General features: G+C 39.0%; 1 protein-coding gene across 6 annotated transcripts; it reads left to right on the plus strand.

Annotated features, from left to right (window-relative positions):
• The first annotated feature begins 553 nt into the window (after nucleotides 1–553).
• On the plus strand, nucleotides 554–18,293 carry RFESD (Rieske Fe-S domain containing). 6 transcript variants are annotated; one of them, XM_061622602.1, is made up of 5 exons: nucleotides 647–996; nucleotides 2,083–2,360; nucleotides 15,540–15,720; nucleotides 15,822–15,856; nucleotides 16,930–18,293. In XM_061622602.1, the coding sequence occupies exons 3-5, from the start codon at nucleotides 15,543–15,545 to the stop codon at nucleotides 17,197–17,199; spliced, it is 483 nt and encodes a 160-aa protein (XP_061478586.1). In that variant the 5' UTR covers nucleotides 647–996; nucleotides 2,083–2,360; nucleotides 15,540–15,542; the 3' UTR covers nucleotides 17,200–18,293. The 6 variants fall into 6 exon arrangements, with proteins under 6 accessions (XP_061478612.1, XP_061478622.1, XP_061478586.1 ...); XM_061622611.1 differs by having other exon boundaries at nucleotides 2,083–2,349; XM_061622628.1 differs by lacking the exons at nucleotides 647–996; nucleotides 2,083–2,360 and adding an exon at nucleotides 554–637.
• The last annotated feature ends 726 nt before the right edge of the window (nucleotides 18,294–19,019 follow it).

The following is a 19,019-nucleotide window of genomic DNA, read 5'->3' on the forward strand; positions in this document are numbered from 1 at the left end:
TAAAAACATTAAAAACAAATATACAAATATAAAATTTAAAAACACTTAAAAAAAACAATTTAAAAACACATGCTAAAATGCTTGGGAGAAGAGGAAAGTCTTGACCTGGTGCCAAAAAGATAACAGTGTTGGCACCAGGTACACCTCATCAGTAAGATCATTCCATAATTTGGGGGCCACCACTGAGAAAGCTCTCTCCCTTGTTGCCAGCCTCCGAGCTTCCCTCGTAGTAGGCTGCCGGAGGAGGGCCTTTGATGTTGAGCTAGTGTAGGGGTGGGTTCCTGTTGGGAGAAGCATTCCATCAGGTATTGTAGTCCCAAGCCGTGTAAGGCTTCATAGGTTAAAACCAGCACTTTGAATCGAGCTCAAACATACAGGCAGCATACAAGCAGGCCTTTGTTACATGTTTACTGGTCCTAAAAAGGCATTATGGACTACCTCACAGCAGTCTCGTGCATATTTACTCAGAAGTATGGCCCACTGCACTCATTGGAGCTTGCTCCCTACTTAAGCGCTATCACGTGACGCTTCGAAGTCCAATAGCTTTTCCCTGTTCGTGTGTTAACGACGCGACGCTCCGCCGAAATAAAACTGGGAAGGATTTTGCAGTCGTCCAGTCACGGGTACAGCAGATGAAGTAGGCTTGTGCTCGTTAAGAAAGTACTCTTTCTTTTCGCCCCCCCCAGCGCACACGCGAGAAAAGAAGGAGAGGGAAGCTGGGAGGCTGAGCGCAAAGGACCTCGGGAGTTGTAGTCTGCAAGAGCGCAGTGACTGCTGGGCACTGTGGTCTTGGCTTCGACATAAGGGCGCGCACATTTGTGCAATGCTGTTTGAGGGGTTATGTGTTGGACGCCGGCTAGCGAGTAGTGATTATTGTTTCAGTGCCATCGTTTTTCGCTTCCGGCATTTTTTTTCTGAGTTTGACGGCCAAATGGGGTAGGGATGGATGAGAATGCCGGGCCTCAAAACTGAGAGAAGGACCGAGCACGGAGACAGGTAACTATACATTCGGAGAAAGTATCCTGTTGCATTTGGATCCCTCGCAGCCCTTTCAAATGATACGTTTGTGTAGGCACACGCTTCATCTTACAGTCATGTCAGATGATACCTATTAAATGTGAAGCAGGGTTTTAAAAAACAGTGCTCTTACCTGGAAATGTGCAATTGCATTTTAAGAGTGCTGTGTAGTATGAATGAAGTTTTATATTTACATTTGGCGTGAGGGGCTAAATTGATAGGGCTTCTTGGGTTTCTCTAATAATGTTTCAAAATCCTGTGCTACAAAAACGTGCATTCTCTGATTTATATAAGATATTCCTGTTATACACTTGTGGTGTTTTATAGTGACCAAAAGTTATGGCTCAGTTATAGTAATATAACCTCTGAGCATGAACAGAATGGCTTTCATCACTAGATAATCATAAAGTCTTCATGTTTTGTAGATTTTGTGAGGGATCAGACTAAATATAATTTTAAAAACTAGGCAGTAGCAAGGAAGACATCATCTCTTCCCTTTGCAAAAAAAAAAGGGGGGGGGAAGAAATCATTCTATTCAAACTGCAATATCTCTTTCCACCTTCCGGTCCACATTACAGCCCAAACTAACTGTTGGGTTCTTAAATTTTAATTTTTTAATGTTCAATGTATTTTATCTTGTACGTCGCCCAGAGTGGCTGGTCAACCTGCCAGATGGGCGACTAATAAATATAATAATAATAATATAATAATGCAATTATAGTTTAAATAATGAGTAGTCATGGTTCTGGGTAGGATTGGATGCTAATGCTAAACCACATAATTTCCCCCAAACACCAGTCACAATACAAGGACCATGTTTAGAAGTGGAGAGAAGGAGAGAAAAATCCAGAGACCCTAGAAAGCGGGGGTGGGGATCTAGAGGCAGACAGGCATGGGTAAAAAAAAAAAAAAAGCAGGGTCCAAAAGCCAACTAATAAGAACATTATTCCAAGAACACATCCTTCAACAGGCAAGACAGCAAAGAGCTAGCAGGCTTGACAAACTGTCCCATTCTTAACTGGCAATGGAACTTGTATATACATTTATATGCTCTTTCAAATCTAGGAAGAAAATCCCCTTGGCTTAACTGTGAAGGTGATTGGCTGGGATTGCCTCCTGTCAGCTCATTGCTGGTAGTCATGTGAAGAAATGGGACTAACTGTGAGGATCATACACAATTCATGAAGTTTCCAGGAGCTTAGGGGCTGAGAGAGTACAGAGCATCCACAACCATGGAGCTGCAATGAGGAAAGAAATTTTGTCACACTGTTATCTTGGCAAACTCTCCTCATCCCCCTACTTGTTGGACTCTGAGAGAGGGACAGTGAAGAGGTGAGAACAAGGTAATTGGTCACAACAGTGGCTGACACACAACTCTTTATTTGCATTTTTTCCTTGTTGTCAGAATGGACAGAGCACCACACTTCATTTATTTATTTTTTATTTATTTCATGTATTTATATACTGCTTAATGCCAAGACAGCCTCTAAGCAGTTTACAGAAATAACAAATGCAACAAAATAACAAACAATGAAACCAAAAAACAACAATACCAACAAACCAATACAAGCAAAAATATAGCGGCACATTTTGAAAGCCTCTTATGGGTCAGGGATCCCTTTATCCTTCATTTTTCCAAGGCACATCCTGACTCACAATATGCAGCACTCGCCCCACTAATGCATTGGATTCCTGCATTGAGCAGCGGGTTTGACTCTATGGCCTTAGAAGCCCCTTCCAACTCTACGATTCCCTGATATGCGTCACACCCCAATTCGTCCAACTACCCCCAACCAATTTCCCTTCTAAAAGCATAAATGCAAATTGTGTTGTGTACCCCGTACTCATCCAATATCACTCATCCTGTTCTGCTCTCACACCTTACATACGTCCACCAATACACACAAAACACACCATCCAGCCAATCACTCCAATATCACACTCTCGATTACCAAACCACTATCACCAATTACTCCCTCTACTCTACTAAAAATGTACCGCAAAAACAGCAGGAGACAATGAAGCCACTCAATGACAGAACCATATAAAATATCAAAACAAATAACCCATCAGTCACACAGATGTACTGTCCTAAAAGGCACTCATGCAGTTTGCTATCTCCCATCCAAGAGTCTCTCCCAAGGATGGGTGGAGCTGCACACACCCCTCCCTGGTAGTCCTTCCTCTCACCAAGGAGTGAGATAATAATGGAGTCTCCCCTGCCTGATTAATCTTCACTTAAACTTCACACAGTACATAGATAAATTAGGGAATTCACAACCACAAGATGTGGTGATGGTCGCCTACTTAGATGACTTTAAAAGACGATTAGACAAATTTGTGGAGGATAACACTATCAATGGTTACTAATCACAAAGGCTGTACACTACATCCAGGATCAGAAGTACCATGGATTGTGTCCAATATAGCACTAAGTTGGTTCCGCCAGCACAAGGATTTCTGCTTGCACAATAAGATTTTCCCCTCCCTCTCCTCTCCCTGTGTGCCCCCAAAATCTGTTCTAGGGGTTCTCCCAACCCTCTGGAGCAGATTTGGGGAAGGCACAGGGCGTATGCAGGGAGGGAATAGGGGAGGGGAGATCCTGTTGCACAAGCAGCAATCCTTATGCTGATGGGATGCATTAGCTGAATACTGCCCCATGCCTATGAATATCAGTTACTGCAGAACAACAGTGGAAGAGGATTCTGGCACTCATGTTCTGCTTCTGGGCTTCCTATAGACATCTGGTTGGCCACTGTGGGAAATAGGATAGGCTTGGGGTCTGTTCTAGCAGGGCTTTTTCTTTGTTCTTTTGTTAACCTGTATGTTTTTATCTGTTGCTCTTTTTTTGTTTTAGTAGAATTGCTTTCATTTGGATGTGTGTGTGTGTGTGATTGAAGAAGAGGGATGAGATTACAAAAAACATATAGGGGGAGAAATAGGGTTTGTGAATAGGGACCAGTGATATTTGGTTAAATATTGCCAGTGGTGGATATCAGTGCCAGTCTTGTGCTAGGGCTGTACACACTAATTGATTTCATTGTTAGATTGAGTAATCAATGAATGTTTTATGAGCAGATTAATAAGCTCTTTCTCTGCATTGTTGTGTAGAGCTCACGTTGCTTTGCAGTTTCCACAGCTTCCTTTTCCCCATGGCTAGTGCAGTGAAAATAAGAAACCTAAAGTTGGCATTTCCTTTCTGATACTGTTGAAAACTAGCACATATTTTTGCATTCTGAGATAAGACTACCATGGATTCCCTTTTGGGTTACCATACACTGATGCCTATAAATGTGAGTCCATAGATAGGGCTGCATCCAACTAACTTTTACCCAGAGTAGACCCATTGAAATCAATGAACCCCGGTTAGTTATGTCCATTAATTTCAGTGGATCTACTCTGAGTATGACTAACATAGGATACAAATCACAGAGCCCAATCCAAGCTGTCCTTTCTGCAATCTGTTAGCTGCCCACAACTCTCTGTTTATGCAAAGCTGCCAATACAAAGGGGAAGTTAGTGGAAGGAAATTCCCAACCCGAAACAACAAACACAGGAGAGGGTGGAGAGGATCTCATGAGGAACATGATTATGCTCCATGAGATTTCTTTTTTCAGAATTAGTTGCCTTAATTTGATTATTTATTGATGTATTAAATGTATCCTGCCCTTCCTCCCAAAGGAGTGCAGGGTGGCAAACACTTCTGTGATCAATCAATCAAGAAATGTGTTAGAAACATCTAAAAACAAAACACAATAAGACATCTAAAACAAATTTAAGAACGGATATAACCAAATCTGTGTTTACATTTTCTATAGTTATGTCCACTGTATTTTTTTTAAAACAAATGTGACATCATTGAAAAATGAAAATGAACTGCCTTCAAGTCAATCCTGACTTATGGTGACCCTATGAATAGGGGTTTCATGGTAAGCGGTATTCAGAGGAGGTTTACCATTGCCTCCCTCTGAGGCTAGTCCTCCCCAGCTGGCTAGTACCTGCTCAGCTTGCCACAGCTGCACAAGCCAGCCCCTTCCTTGTCCGCAACTGCCAGCTGGGGGGCAATTGGGCTCCTTGGGACTATGCAGCTTGCCCACAGGTGGCAGGGCATGTAACCCCTGAGCCACTCACTGTGGGGGTGATCTTTAGCTGGCCCTTGACACCCAGGAAACACGAGCGGGGATTTGAACTCACAGACTCTGGACTCCCAGCCAGGCTCTCCTCCTACTGTGCTATACCAGCTGTGTGACATTGTTCATTAATAATAATTTATGTTGTTGTTGTTATTGTTGTTGTTATTACTACTACTGCTACTGTTATTTATTTCATTTATACCCCACCTTTCTTTTCATGGTAGAAACCCAAGGCGGCTTACATATGGTCCACAGAAGGGCTTATTTTGATACATCAACTAATTACAATGTACGCTTTAATGTTTATATCATTTCAGTAGAAATTTAATCTCCCCTGCTTTCTTAACTCATAGTTTTCCCAGGAGACTTCAGCTTTAAAAAGGTTGGGGAGGATTCTTGTGCGTTTTGCTTTATAGAAATCTCCTATGAAGATGTTTTTAAAAATTAACCACATGTGCACCACTTTTGGCTTCTACATTTGGATTGTTTTAAAGCCATCTAGCTTTTAAGCTGCCTGTTTGACAGTGGGCAACTTAAAAGTATGTATACAGATAAATAAACATATGCAAGTGAGCAGTACCCATCTTTTTTCTGATAGGGAGAGGTAACCCTAGACATGGGTAAGATCTAGTTCTTGGCATACAGTGTGGTATCACCATAGCATTGCAGTGGAGTGGAGATGGCAACTCCTAGCAGAGAAGGAGCCAACCACTAGTACGTGATGCATTCCCCCCCCCTTCTGTATTCTGAACACAATGCTGTGCCAGTATGTTTACTTCCAGCTAGTTCTTTCCTGGTTTATCACAAACTATCTCAGATTGTTCCCAGCTAAGAATCTGCTTGGCAGTAGGAAGAGTGACTCACAGGAAGAATGAAGGCTGGGAATCACAAGTTAATAGGATTTGCTATTGACATTGGCAAGTGTCCACAGCTGTCCTTCTCTCATTGCAGCTGAAATCCTTCACGCTGTCCGTACTGAGATTTTTATGGCCAATTAACACAGAGGCTGCCAGTTATACTTCTCTATGAGCAGTCAGATTCCACTTGGCTGTGACTGAAAAATGATGATTGTGTTGATTTACTTAGGGACTGCTTGGATACAATTATATTTCAAAGGATCTGTGATAGCAGAAACTGTTCATCTCACTGGGATTATGACTGCAAAACGTGTGGGATTCTGATGTTGTTAGGCGGAAATGTTTTTCCACTGGAGTGATTGGAGGCCTTGCAGCCTGATCCTGTTATGTATATATGTGTGTGTTACGTGCCTTCAAGTCGATTTTGACTTATGGCAACCCTATGAATCAGCAACCTCCAATAGCATTTGTTATAGGCCACCCTGTTCAGTTCTTGTAAGTTCAGGTCTGTGGCTTCCTTTATGGAATCAATCTATCTCTTGTTTGGTCTTCCTCTTTTTTTACTCCCTTCTGTTTTTCCCATCATTATTGTCTTTTTTAGTGAATCATGTCTTCTCATTGTGTGTCCAAAGTATGATAGCCTCAGTTTCATCATTTTAGCTTCTAGTGATAGTTCTGGTTTAGTTTTTCTAACACCCTATTATTTGTCTTTTTCTCAGGCCATGGTATCAGCAAAGCTCTTCTCCAACACCACATTTCAAATAAGTTGATTTTTCTCTTATCCCCTTTTTTTACTGTCCAACATTCACATCCATACATAGAGATTGGAAATACCATGGTCTGAATGATCCTGATTGTAGTGTTCAATGATACATCTTTGCATTTGAGGACCTTTTCTAGTTCTCTCACAGCTGCCCTCCCCAGTCCTAGCCTTCTTCCGATTTCTTGACTATTGTCTCCATTTTGGTTAATGACTGTGCCAAGGTATTGATAATGCTTGACAAGTTCAATGTCTTCATTGTCGACTTTAAAGTTACATAAATCTTCTGTTGTCATTACGTTAGTCGTCTTGTCGTTCACCTGTAGTCCTGCTTTTGTGCTTTCCTCTTTAACTTTCATGAGCATTTGTTTCAAATCATTACTGGTTTCTGCTAGTAGTATGGTATTGTCTGAATATCTTAAATTATTGATATTTCTCTCTCCAGTTTTTACTCCTCCTTCATCTTGGTTCAATCCCACTTTCTGTATGATATGTTCTGCATATAGATTAAACAAATGGGGTGATAAAATACACCCCTGTCTTACACCCTTTCCAATTGGGAACCAATCGGTTTCTCCATATTCTGTCCTTATAGTAGCCTCTTGTCCAGAGTATAGGTTGCGCATCAGGACAATCAGATGCTGTGGCACCCCCATTTCTTTTAAAGCATTCCATAGTTTTTCATGATCTACACAATCAAAGGCTTTGCTGTAATCTATAAAGAGCAGGGTGATTTTCCTCTGAAATTCCTTGGTCCTTTCCATTATCCAGCATATGTTTGCGATATGATCTCTGGTACCTCTTCCCTTTCTAAATCCATATTGAATATCAGGCATTTCTTGCTCCATATATGGTAAGAGCCTTTGTTGTAGAATCTTGAGCATTACTTTACTTGCATGGGATATTAAGGCAATAGTTCAATAATTACTGCATTCCCTGGGATCCCCTTTCTTTGAAATTGGGACATGTATTGAACGTTTCCAGTCTGTGGGCCATTGTTTTCTTCTCCATGTTTGTTGACAATTTTTTGTCAAACTTTGGACAGATTCAGTCTCAGCAACTTGTAGTAACTCCATTGTATGCCATCTGTTCCTGGTGATTTGTTTCTTCCAAGTATTTTAAGAGCAGCTTCCACCTCACTTTCTAAAATTTCTGGTTCTTCATCATACAGTTCCTCCGTGAATGAATCTCTCATCGTTGCATTTCTTTTATACAGTTCTTCAGTGTATTGCTTCCATCTTCCTTTTATTTTATCTTGGTCAGTCAGTGTGTTCCCCTGTTGATTATTCAACATCCCTTCTCTTGGTTTAAATTCCCTTTAATTTATCTAATCTTTTGGAATAGGGCTCTTGTTCTACCTTTTTTTTATTATCCTCTTCTATTTCTTTACAATAACTATTATAATAGTTCTTTGTCCCTATGTACTAGTCATTGTGTTATTGCATTTAGGGTTCTAACTGTGTTTCTATTTCCATTTGCTTTTGCTTTCCTTCACTCTTTAACCATTTTGAGAGTTTCATCAGTCATCCATTGAGGTCTTTCTCTCTTTTCAACTAGAGGTATTGTCTTTTTGCATTCTTCCCTGATAATATGTCTGGCTTTGATTCACAGTTCTTCTCGTTCTCTATCAGTTAAGTTTAAATCTTCAAATCTGTTCCTTGTTTGATCTTTATATTCTTCTGGGATGTCATTTAAATTGAATTTTGGCATTATGATTGCTTTATTGTTCTTTAGCTTTACTCTGATTTTCAATATTACAAGTTCATGATCTATACTGCAGTCTGCTCTTGGTCTTGTTTTCGCTGAAAGTATGGAACCTCCCCATCTTCTTCTACCAATTATATAATCAATTTAATTCCTGTATTGACCATTTGGTGATGTCTACGTGTACAGTTGTCTTTTTGGTTGCCCAAAAAAATGTGTTTGCAAGACACAAATTATTGGTTTCACAGAATTCAGTAAGTCTTTCTCCTGCTTCATTTCTACCTCCTAAGCCCCATTTTCCCGATAATTTCTAGTTCTCTGTTCCCTACTTTTGCATTCCAGTCTCCCACGATTATCAGAACATCTTGTTTTGGTGTGTGATCAATTTCTTCCTGTACTTCTATGTAAAATCTCTCCAGTTCCTCTTCTTCTGTGTTTGCCATTGGAGCATAGACTTGGATGATGGTTATGTTAATAGGTTTCCTATTTAATCTCATTGATATCACTCGCTCAGACCTTGCGTTGTAGCTCCTAATTGCTTTTGCTGCATCACTTCTCACTATTAAAGCAACCCCGTTTCTTCTTAATTTATCATTTCCTGCATAAAATATTTTGTAGTTGCCTGACTAAAGATGTCCCTTTCCCATCCATTTTAATTCACTCACGCCAAGTATTGTAATGTTGAAACGTTCCATTTCTTGCTTGACAAATTCTTACTTTCCCTGGTTCATGCTTCTCGTATTCCATGTTCCTATTGTGTACGTCGTACAACTCCGGACTCTCTTTTTGCATCTGTGCGCATCAGCTTCCGGGCTTTCATTTGGCTTTGACCCAGTTGCATCATTAGTCACAGCGCTACTCATACTTGTCCATTGTTCTTTCCCAGTAGCTCACTGAGTGCCATCTGACGTGGGGGTCTCATCTTCCAGCACTATCTCATGTTGCATTTTGGATACTCTGTTCATAGTGTTTTCATGGTAAGAGGTATTCAGAGGTGGTTTACCATTGCCTTCCTCTGAGTTTGGATGCATCTTAGTCTGGTGTCTCAGCTTTGACCATTCCACCTTGGGTGCCCCTGCTAGGAGTCTAGCCTCTTGGTTATAGGTATTGCTCTCAGCTTCTTCACTACTCTCAAACCCCTTCACCATGTTAAGGTGTGCATCCTAGAAGGGGTATGTGTATATAGATTTGTTTTAATAGTGAGTCCTACTGAGTTCAGTTGTACTACGTTCACTTCTTCTGTTTATATACCACTGTTATTTGACTCATATGTGAGTAGCTAGTCATAGTCAGTGATGTGGGTTTTTTGGGAAAAAATCCTATGCAAATTAAGGTAATTTGCAACAGAAAATTGTCTAATATTCTAAAGAGTGGTCTAATTTTCTGATGGTTTTTTTACTTCTATTTAGTAAACAAAGCTAAAAACGTTGAAACTGCCATTCTTGCTTAGTATTGTATTTGCAACTGACCTCCATTAATTGTTACTTATGAATGTATGAAATGGATTTTTTCAGCAGAAAAATAAAGCACAAAATCCACACACATCACTGGTCATAGTGGTAAGGCTAAGATGTGATTAATATTTGCCTTATTGTGATGCGGAGCTCAATTTCTGGAGAAGGCAAAATTAGTTACTTTTAAGGGAAAAAAGTGATTGTAGAACTTGCTAGAATCTAAAATATCCTTGTTATCAGTTTACTGCAGCCCTGCTCTTACCTCCTTATCTGCTGAAACAGGATGCATCCTCTACCATATCAAACCTGGCTTGTCATGCTGTTCACATCCCTGTGTGAAGGTTCTACAAAAATGTTTTCTCTTCCAGTAAAGAACTGCTCTGTAAAATTTGCATAGGTGATGGATGCAATTGCTAGAAGCTGATGATTCAGACATTTCCTCCACCTCTTAAAATCTTCCTTCTGTATTGTTGTTGACAGTCCAACTTCTGTGTAGTTTGCTGTACTGTCTTAGATGATCACCATTCAGATATCAGTGGGGATGTGAATCTGCTATTTTTTACACAGGTACCATTTTTAAAATAGTTTGTAAATGCAGTACCATTGACTTTTAATTTAAATGTCTTTTTGACAGTGTGATATAATGAAAATAGCATCAGAAAATAGCATGTTTTGTCTCTAACACTGGTATATGTATGATTATGCACAACATTTTACATTGCCCAAGTTTAAGATACTGTCTGTAATTTATATGTATTATTTTATCTCGTGCTGGTAAGTATTTCCAGTTATCTTATGTTACAATTCTGGGGAGGAAGTCTCATTTAACTCACTGGGACTCCTTTAGGTTGGTTTGTTAGCTGGAAAGTATTACACAGTGACTGCAGATCTGACAATTATGCAATTTATTCTAAGGCAGAGCAATCCAAACTATAGGAAGCCAGCATAAGTTACGGTGGGTAAATGATATTGGTGTAATTTACCCCTATTTCAAAATCGATTCAGGAGTGGGGCTATGACCAGCTGAGCCAGCCTGTGTCTGGTAGAGGGAAAGCAAGTCTTTAAAGTAGAATTTTACTTACACTGACCTTTTTGCCAGTGTAACTTCCGCTGGGTTGCTGTCACATGACTGAGCTAAACAGAGTTAGAAATAGGACTAAGTCTCCTTCGTCCCATCCCATGTTCCTTTTTTGGGACTTGCCCTGACTGAGCCCAGGCTGAGCCAGGATGAAGGATCAGCCAAAGATCTGCCAATTTCAACCTCTGCTTATCCCACTGGACCTTGGGCTTTGGTTCCTCCCTTAGATTGTAGCTCTAATCACTTAGGAAAGCATGAATCTCTCTGTTCTAGTTCTCAACAATTTTTGTGCAATATGAATCTATTTTTTTAATAAGAACTATTTATTATACAACAGAAATTAATAACTGTCACTGATCAGGTGTAACCTAACAAAATGAATGTGAACTTTTTGTTTTACTTCAAATTGTTGTATATCCTTGTGATTTAGTTCTTGGCTCCAATTGCATCTTCAACATTTTGAGAAGAAATCATGACAAGTTGAGAAATGTAATCCTTTACATACCTTTGAACAAATAATACCCTGACACAGAAAATGGACTTCATTGCAAAACCAAAAAAGATGTTTATACACACAAAACCGCCACCCTCTACTTCAGCTTATTTTAACATTCTTCCTACTACTACTAATGAACATTGTTGCTATGCTGCTGTCATGAAAAAGATCATTTGTCTCAATATATTGGTCACCATGTGAAGGCCTTTAAAAATTGCTCGTTGTGACACTGTCCTTACGTGATAAGCTATTTGTATTCAGCCACATGGATCAGATAACCTTTAAAATGTTCACACTACCATACAAGGCCAAAAGAGAGGTCTCATACAGTTCATGTGATGAATTGCCATAAAAAAGAAAATTAATATCTCTAAACAAAAACATAAAAAACATTACAGCCAATTGCAAATGTAAGAACGTTGCTTGGAATGAACATGTTACATTGTAAAATCATCTGGGATGTAAATAATTGTCTAAGTATGTCTCTCCACTTGTGACCATGTGTAGTTGGTGGTGGATGTGAACTTACCTATTTTAAAGACTGTCCATATCAGTGATAGTGAATTTTGGCACGATTTTCAGGTGCTGAACAGGATATTACTCCTGTTTTATTTTTATTCATCCTTCCCTTATTGTACTTCATAAGGGAGGAGCCCCCTTTATTTAAGTGATTGGGAAAGCTCACATGGCAGGTGCTCTGTGTATTCATCACTATACGCACAGAGTTCTAGGTTAGGGACAAGGTGTGTATGCTTTTTCTAACAACCATAATTCTGGATTGACTAGTCAGCTGCTAGGCAGGTCTATTAATAACAGTAGATCTTTGGACTTCCGGGAAGGGTGACTTAGCCTGTGCCTGCTCTTGAGACGGGCTCCTGCCTCAAAAGAAGCTTATTCAGATATATCAGTCAGATTTTTTCTTTTTTTGACTGATTAAACTTCTCCCGGGTAGGGAGAAACGAAGAGATTAACCTCAAAGCCTATTTTTGTTGGGACGACCAGATCTCATTAATTTATGGGACGAGGTCCAGCCGACGAAGGTGGGACGGATTTTTAACAACAAGCTCTATCTGGAAAAGCGAACGTTCATCTTATCTTCTAAGAGAGAACGCACTAACAGGCAAGCACCCTTCTTTCTATATTTTTCTTTTACTTGACTTAAATTGTTGCTGTTTAAAAGAGATTTGCCAGATTGATCGGTTTTTGACATCTCACTGGGGAGCCATAACTTCTCTCTGCTACTCACTAATTAATAGCTTATCTCTGTTTTTGTTGCAAAAAGCTGTCCTGGATTTGCATTCTAAAGATATACACAGAAGAGGGATTTCTATTCCAGATTTTTATTTTGAAGAATATTATATTGTCTGAGACTACTCTCTTTTTGGTCTATTTTATTTTGACGAATCTGTTTTCTGACGACCGCCATTAATTGTTTCGATCCTGGGAACTGCATTTTGTTTACTTAAACATGGAGAGATAAGGCTGTCTGCTCTGTTTATACTGTGATGTCACCAAGTTTGGAGTATTAACCCAATTGTTGCTGAAATAAGAAGTGGTTTTCCTATATTTTTCTTTTAAAATGGCAATTAAGAAAGTGGCTGAGAAGCTGGAAATAACTATGTTTCAGAAAATAATGGATGAGATTGAGATAACGAAACAAAACCTGCGACAGGGTTGTAAGGAGCTGAAAATTGAATTGAGTAAAATGAAGCAGGAGATTAAAGATATAGGGGTCCCTGTGAGAGAGGTGACCCTGGAAGGGGTCCCTGTGAGAGAGGAGACCCCGGAGATTGGAACAAACGTGGAACAGGAAAAAGATTTGGAGTCTATGGACTTTAGAAACAAAATTTATTGTTTGGAGACACAGGAGATTAAAGACATAGGGGTCCTTGTGAGAGAGGAGACCCTGGAGACTGGAACAGGGGTCCCTGTGAGAGAGGAGACCCTGGAGACTGGAACAGGGGTCCCTGTGAGAGAGGAGATCCCGGAGATTGGAACAAACGTGGAACAGGAACAAGATTTGGAGTCTATGGACTTTAGAAATAAAATCTATTGTTTGGAACTCAATGTTATCTCTGAAGAAATTAATGAAGATTCTAGAGATAAAGTTATCAATGGCATGGATAATCTTCTGGACTGGAATGATGTGATGGAGCCCAATATAGAGAAAATCTATGGAATTAACTGCAGCCATGTGACAATGGAAAAACTTTCAAGAGATGACCCAGTGTATTTTGAAAAAAAGAACAGAGATATGATTTTACAGCAGTATTTCAGCAACCTATTCAGAATGGATGGCAAGAAAATATTTGGGATAGAGGTAATTCCCATCAGACTCTTACTATATGACTATGGCTTTGACAGCAAGATTATTATGGAATACTGATAATGGAAGATTGGATACTGAAATTACTGGACTTAACAAGACTACTGAAGATGGAAGATGGAAAATGGAACTAATAGGGATAATAGAACAATGGCTACTGAAATTACTGAACCTAACAGATTCTGATGTGATGGATTAATTGAAATGTTTATTTTGACTATGGTTATGACAACAAGATTATCATAATTAGTAATGAGATGGATTAATCGATATGCTTATCTGGAAAAAAAAATTGATAGATATATTTCTTAAAGAATTGAAACCTCTCTTTGACTTTTTGTGGAAAGAATAAAGTAATGTTTATGAGATTTGATGATTAAGTAAGATAACTATTGGAGGAAAGTGATTTTATAATATGACTTAAGAGACAGGATTGTTATATATTATAGACTTATAACTGATTTGATCTTTGACAAATGGGAAGTCAATATTTTACTCTTTATTTTTTATTTTTGTTTTTTTTTTCTTTTTTTCTTTTTGTTTAACTATTTTTGATTTTGTTTTTTGTCTTTGAATGTTTTATGATTTTGTCTTGTATGTTTTATGAAAACCTGAATAAAAATTATTGAAAAAAAAAAAAAAATAACAGTAGATCTTTGTCAAGCAAGTGATGCCTAGACAAGAACATAGTTGACTTGATAGAATAAAGAGTGAACTGACATTGCCAAGAAATTCAAAATAGTGGACTTTTCTATAGCAAGGGTTCCCACAATGAATGGGACTGTACCAGCAACAGTTTTACCATTTCCAGAAAAAAGACAGCAGGTTTTGCTTCATGAACTCTGTACAGATCTGTCACTCTCTTCACTCACCATAAGGGGGAGGCAATTACCAAAACTGATTCCTAGTACTTCTGCGTGTCCTAACTGCTGGAGAAGACAGTAGGTTTCCTTTTCTCAATGACTGGAAAGACTGTTGGGAGATTTGCCCAGTACATGCTTTTGGGTGGTTGTTTTTTTAACACAAAAGCAAGTTTAAAATGTATTCTTAAATATGTTTAAGGTAAAGGTAAAACTTGAGAGACAGTGGCTTTTCAGAGAAAACACATGGTTTATCTGACCTTTGATAGATTTCTTTTTAATGGACTTAGAAGTGGAGGAGGATAGTTTTTTTATGGTACAAAATGAAGACAGTTTACCTGGTTTATTAGAAAACAAAATATATTTTCAGCTGCAGCAGCTACTGTGAAATGTTTTACAGGATTTGCTGCTTGACATTTACTTTGGAGAAAACAGAGAAAAACAAATGAAATCAGAAAAAAGTATTTCCAAGAAAAGAGTATAAAATTATAAGCTTGTTTCATCAACAAGCTTTTACAATCCTACAGTTTTCTTTTGTTGGATGATATAAACTAAACAGAGATTATTGTACAAGGTATACACCAATTAACCTTTGATAGATGTGTGGTCCTATAAATCTGGCCTGCACAACATGGGATCCCTCAAGGCTGAACATAACTCACCAATATTCTGCCAAGTGCTTAACGCTGCCCCCACCCATTTTTTCAGTCCCAGCAAGTCAGCAAAAACAGGAGGTGTGTTGAACTCCTCGTGGACCAGCCTGCTATAAATGGTGGCTGTGATTTTCTTGGGTCAACATTGTTGTCTTTTTACTGTTGCATTAATTAATATGGTGCATTTTGTCTTGCTTTCAGAATATGAATGAGGACAGCTCAGTCAAAACACTGAAAAAGAACGAAGTCAGAAGTCCAGTTTGTGTTGGCAGAGAAGATGATATTAAAAAACAACGAAGAACAACAGCAACTGTCCATGACAGAGAAGTTGTTGTTTTCTATCACGATGGAAAATTTTATGCTCTGGATTGCCGCTGTTACCGTAAGAATTTTGTAGAAGTTATATCTTTGTGTTTGTGGAACAACTTTAAAGGTGAACTAAATTGAGCCTCTATTCTAATTTCATATTCTGTTCTTTAACAGATGCAGGAGGTCCTTTACATCAAGGGGAAATAGAGGTATGAATAATAAAGCAAGAACAGTGGGGAGGGGCTAATTTTAGCTAAACCATAGCAGAGCTTGGAAAAGTTACTTTTTTTGAACTACAACTCCCATCAGCCCAATCCAGTGTCCATGCTGGCTGGGGCTGATGGGAGTTGTAGTTCAAAAAAGTAACTTTTCCAAGCTCTGCCTATTCTCAAATTCCCAGGTTTTAGCTTCTGTCCCACTGCAGTATCAGATTTGAAGACACACACACAGACCTCTTTTCCCCCTTTTAGCTACATTGAGGCATGCTCCTTATGCATAATGCAGACTTCACTCAGTTTAATTGATAGATTAATCAGCCAAGGCTTGGATCCCAAGTGTGTGTCCCACAAATAGAAAGGCTCCTTCTGTTAACTTTAGATCCATTAGAGCAGGAGTGAGGTTCTCCACCCCTGCAGTAGATGATTCTTCTGGCAGAAGAGTGGGGAGGCACTTTTCACTGATTTCTCCCTCCCCCTCCAGGTCGTTCCAGATGGTCCCCCCAATCCTCTGCAGCACATTTCTGGAGGGTGCAAGGAGCTGCAAGGGAAATCACCAAAGTAGCGCCTCCCCCCCATCCATTTTTGGGAGCATCCATGAGCAGAACTTTGCTCATTTTCTTGTCACCAAGACCAAACTTGAGATCCAAGCTAAACTCTTTCATTGTGCCAATTTGAATTGGTGAGAGTTTTAATTGAGGCTATTTTTGTTCTGGTGTGTTCCTGCAATAGAGAATGAAACCGAAAGTGTTATTTTAATCTGGTAATTCCTAAACCAGGCTGCCCTGGGGATTTCAGAAGGAAGGTGTGGTTAAGACTGAACCAGTCCTAAAGCTACTTTCCAATAAACTTTAAGGCTCTCCAATGCTGGAATTAAGTGTGCACATTTCAGATTTCCACAACGCTTTGTGGATTTTTGCATAATTTTTTTAAAAAAACAGGAATTTAGCACTCTTATTATAGTGGTATACATTATTTTGTATGGACCTTGTCTGATGTATAGGTGTTTTCCAAACTCTGTAAGATAGTAAATGTATTCTCTGCTCCTCCCCCACTTGTGTGATTAGGACATCAATGGACAGCCGTGCATTATTTGTCCCTGGCACAAGTATAAAATAACTCTGACTACAGGTGAAGGACTGTATCAAGCAATAAACCCCAGAGAGCCATCTTCAACACCAAAATGGCAGTCAAAAGGAGTAAAACAAAGGACTCACAGAGTTACTGTGGACAGTGGAAAGGTTTATGTGACTCTTTCAGATATAGATGACAATATAGATTCTGATTACTATGCTAAGATGTACAAAAAGACTATACACACTCCTAAGGAAAAATAACATCTTTGGGGCTTCATAGTAAATGGCATTAAAATAAAATAATACCAAATGTGAATGATATCCTTGCTGTCTAAACAGCGCTCAGCTTCTGGGTTATGATATGAAATTGAGCTATGTTTAATAAGAGTATAAACAAACCTCCACACTCTAAAAAGGGAGTTGAACAAAAAAGAAGAAAATATCAGCACAGCATGTGTACAATAGATTGACATTTTCCATTATTCAAAAAATCTTAGAAATCTTGTAGTGGTTTAGTTTTCAATCAGATCTGAATATTAAAAAGATGCTTGTAAAGTATTATGATGTAAAAATATTATCGATATAATTGGAGAAATTGTTTTTATGTGTTAATATGATTTTTTTATTATTGTTGGAAGACTTTGATTCTTTTTTTAATTCTTTTTCTTGCATTTAATCCAGGCTTTCTCAAAATGATCATCAGGGTTCATATTGGTTCAGGAGAGAATGTCTGAAGTCTGTTCCAGCTATATGGTTATTTAACAGTAGATAGATCAGTCTGTAAGTGAGGCAGGCAGCAAGAGTCTAGCTTCTGCTTAATGCGACTCAGTAAGAGGCCAACTCAGCTGTGTTATTACCTGGAAGTGACAGGCTGCTTTTAGGCCAAATACATTGTGCTGAAGGTGTATCCTGGAAAAGCTGGGGCCCGTGGAGCTTTGCCATGTCTCTCCTGACAGGCAAGAGGAAGTGTGCAATTTGAGTGTAGTATGGTTGAATTAATTGTAGGAGATATGCCTAAGGAGGTCTCTCTGTGGCAGTAAGGAGAGAGAGGCAGAGAGTGGACATGCACATGTATGATATGAGAAAGATGAAGTAAGCTGATACAGTAATAAAAGTCTGGGCGGTTCAAATATGTAGGATGTACTCCAGAAAAGGGTGAAGTATCTTGCCAAAAGGATGGAAGACAATGACTTGGAGAAGTCATACCACTCATCTTTAATACAGAGAGACACATTATTCTTCTCTGATATGGTTATATTTTCACAATATGATATTCAAGAATTTAACAGTCTGGTGTTATCATGTTTATTCTTGTCTTAATAAATGTGCAATTACCCATCTATGCATATTACCCAGATAGCAGCATTCCCTGGGCAATATAAGTGGTTAACTCTTAGTTTGTCAGTTCCAGATTTGTATGTATCATGAAGGTATATTGAAATATTTATGATTTTTTCACAAAAAATATGGAAGGTTGCTAAAACCTTTGCGGCAGAGTTCAGGGAGCATATTATAGTCTCTTCATAGTTTTGTATATTACTATATAATGCATTTTCTCCCTTGCCAACAAGTGCCTAGCAAATGGTTCCTTTGAAACTCAAGCAACTGATGGCCCATAGAAATGTAAAGCACTGTCATGTGGCACCATTCCATGGGGGAGATGTAGTATTTAAAACTCATGCCGTGTGTACACCATCCCCACCCCAGCACAGCAAATCCCTGCTTGCTGCTGGAACTGTTGGGGAGAAGCTGTGTGAAGTTGGGCCAATGCATCTAATAAAAGCTTTCAGAAGTTATAGATTTCTTCATAATCTCTCAAGAACTTTTATACGCCATCTCCTCCTACCACGTAACTAATCGTCCTGAAAGTGATCACTTACCGTTAAACCTCACCTTGCGTTGTGACAACCAAATTAGGTATGCTAAACAAAAATCAATCCGAGTCTGTGAACTTCAACGGTGTGTAACACGAATAAGATGGACGCCCTCTTTAGATATGGATTTCAAAGCATTGTTAAATTCCAATGACTATCTCTCATTATGTCAAGCCCTTATTGCTGCAACTTCAGCGGACTCTGTTC

This window comes from Rhineura floridana, chromosome 1, assembly GCF_030035675.1.
Source record: "Rhineura floridana isolate rRhiFlo1 chromosome 1, rRhiFlo1.hap2, whole genome shotgun sequence".
NCBI lineage: Eukaryota > Metazoa > Chordata > Lepidosauria > Squamata > Rhineuridae > Rhineura > Rhineura floridana.

What these genes read in the sequence shown, in the direction of transcription:
- RFESD (XM_061622628.1), top strand. Translation starts at nt 15,543, where the DNA reads ATGAATGAGGACAGCTCAGTCAAAACACTGAAAAAGAACGAAGTCAGA. An exon ending in TCTGGATTGCCGCTGTTACC is followed by an intron (nt 15,721 to 15,821) that starts GTAAGAATTTTG and finishes GTTCTTTAACAG; the next exon opens with ATGCAGGAGGTCCTTTACAT. An exon ending in TACATCAAGGGGAAATAGAG is followed by an intron (nt 15,857 to 16,929) that starts GTATGAATAATA and finishes TTGTGTGATTAG; the next exon opens with GACATCAATGGACAGCCGTG.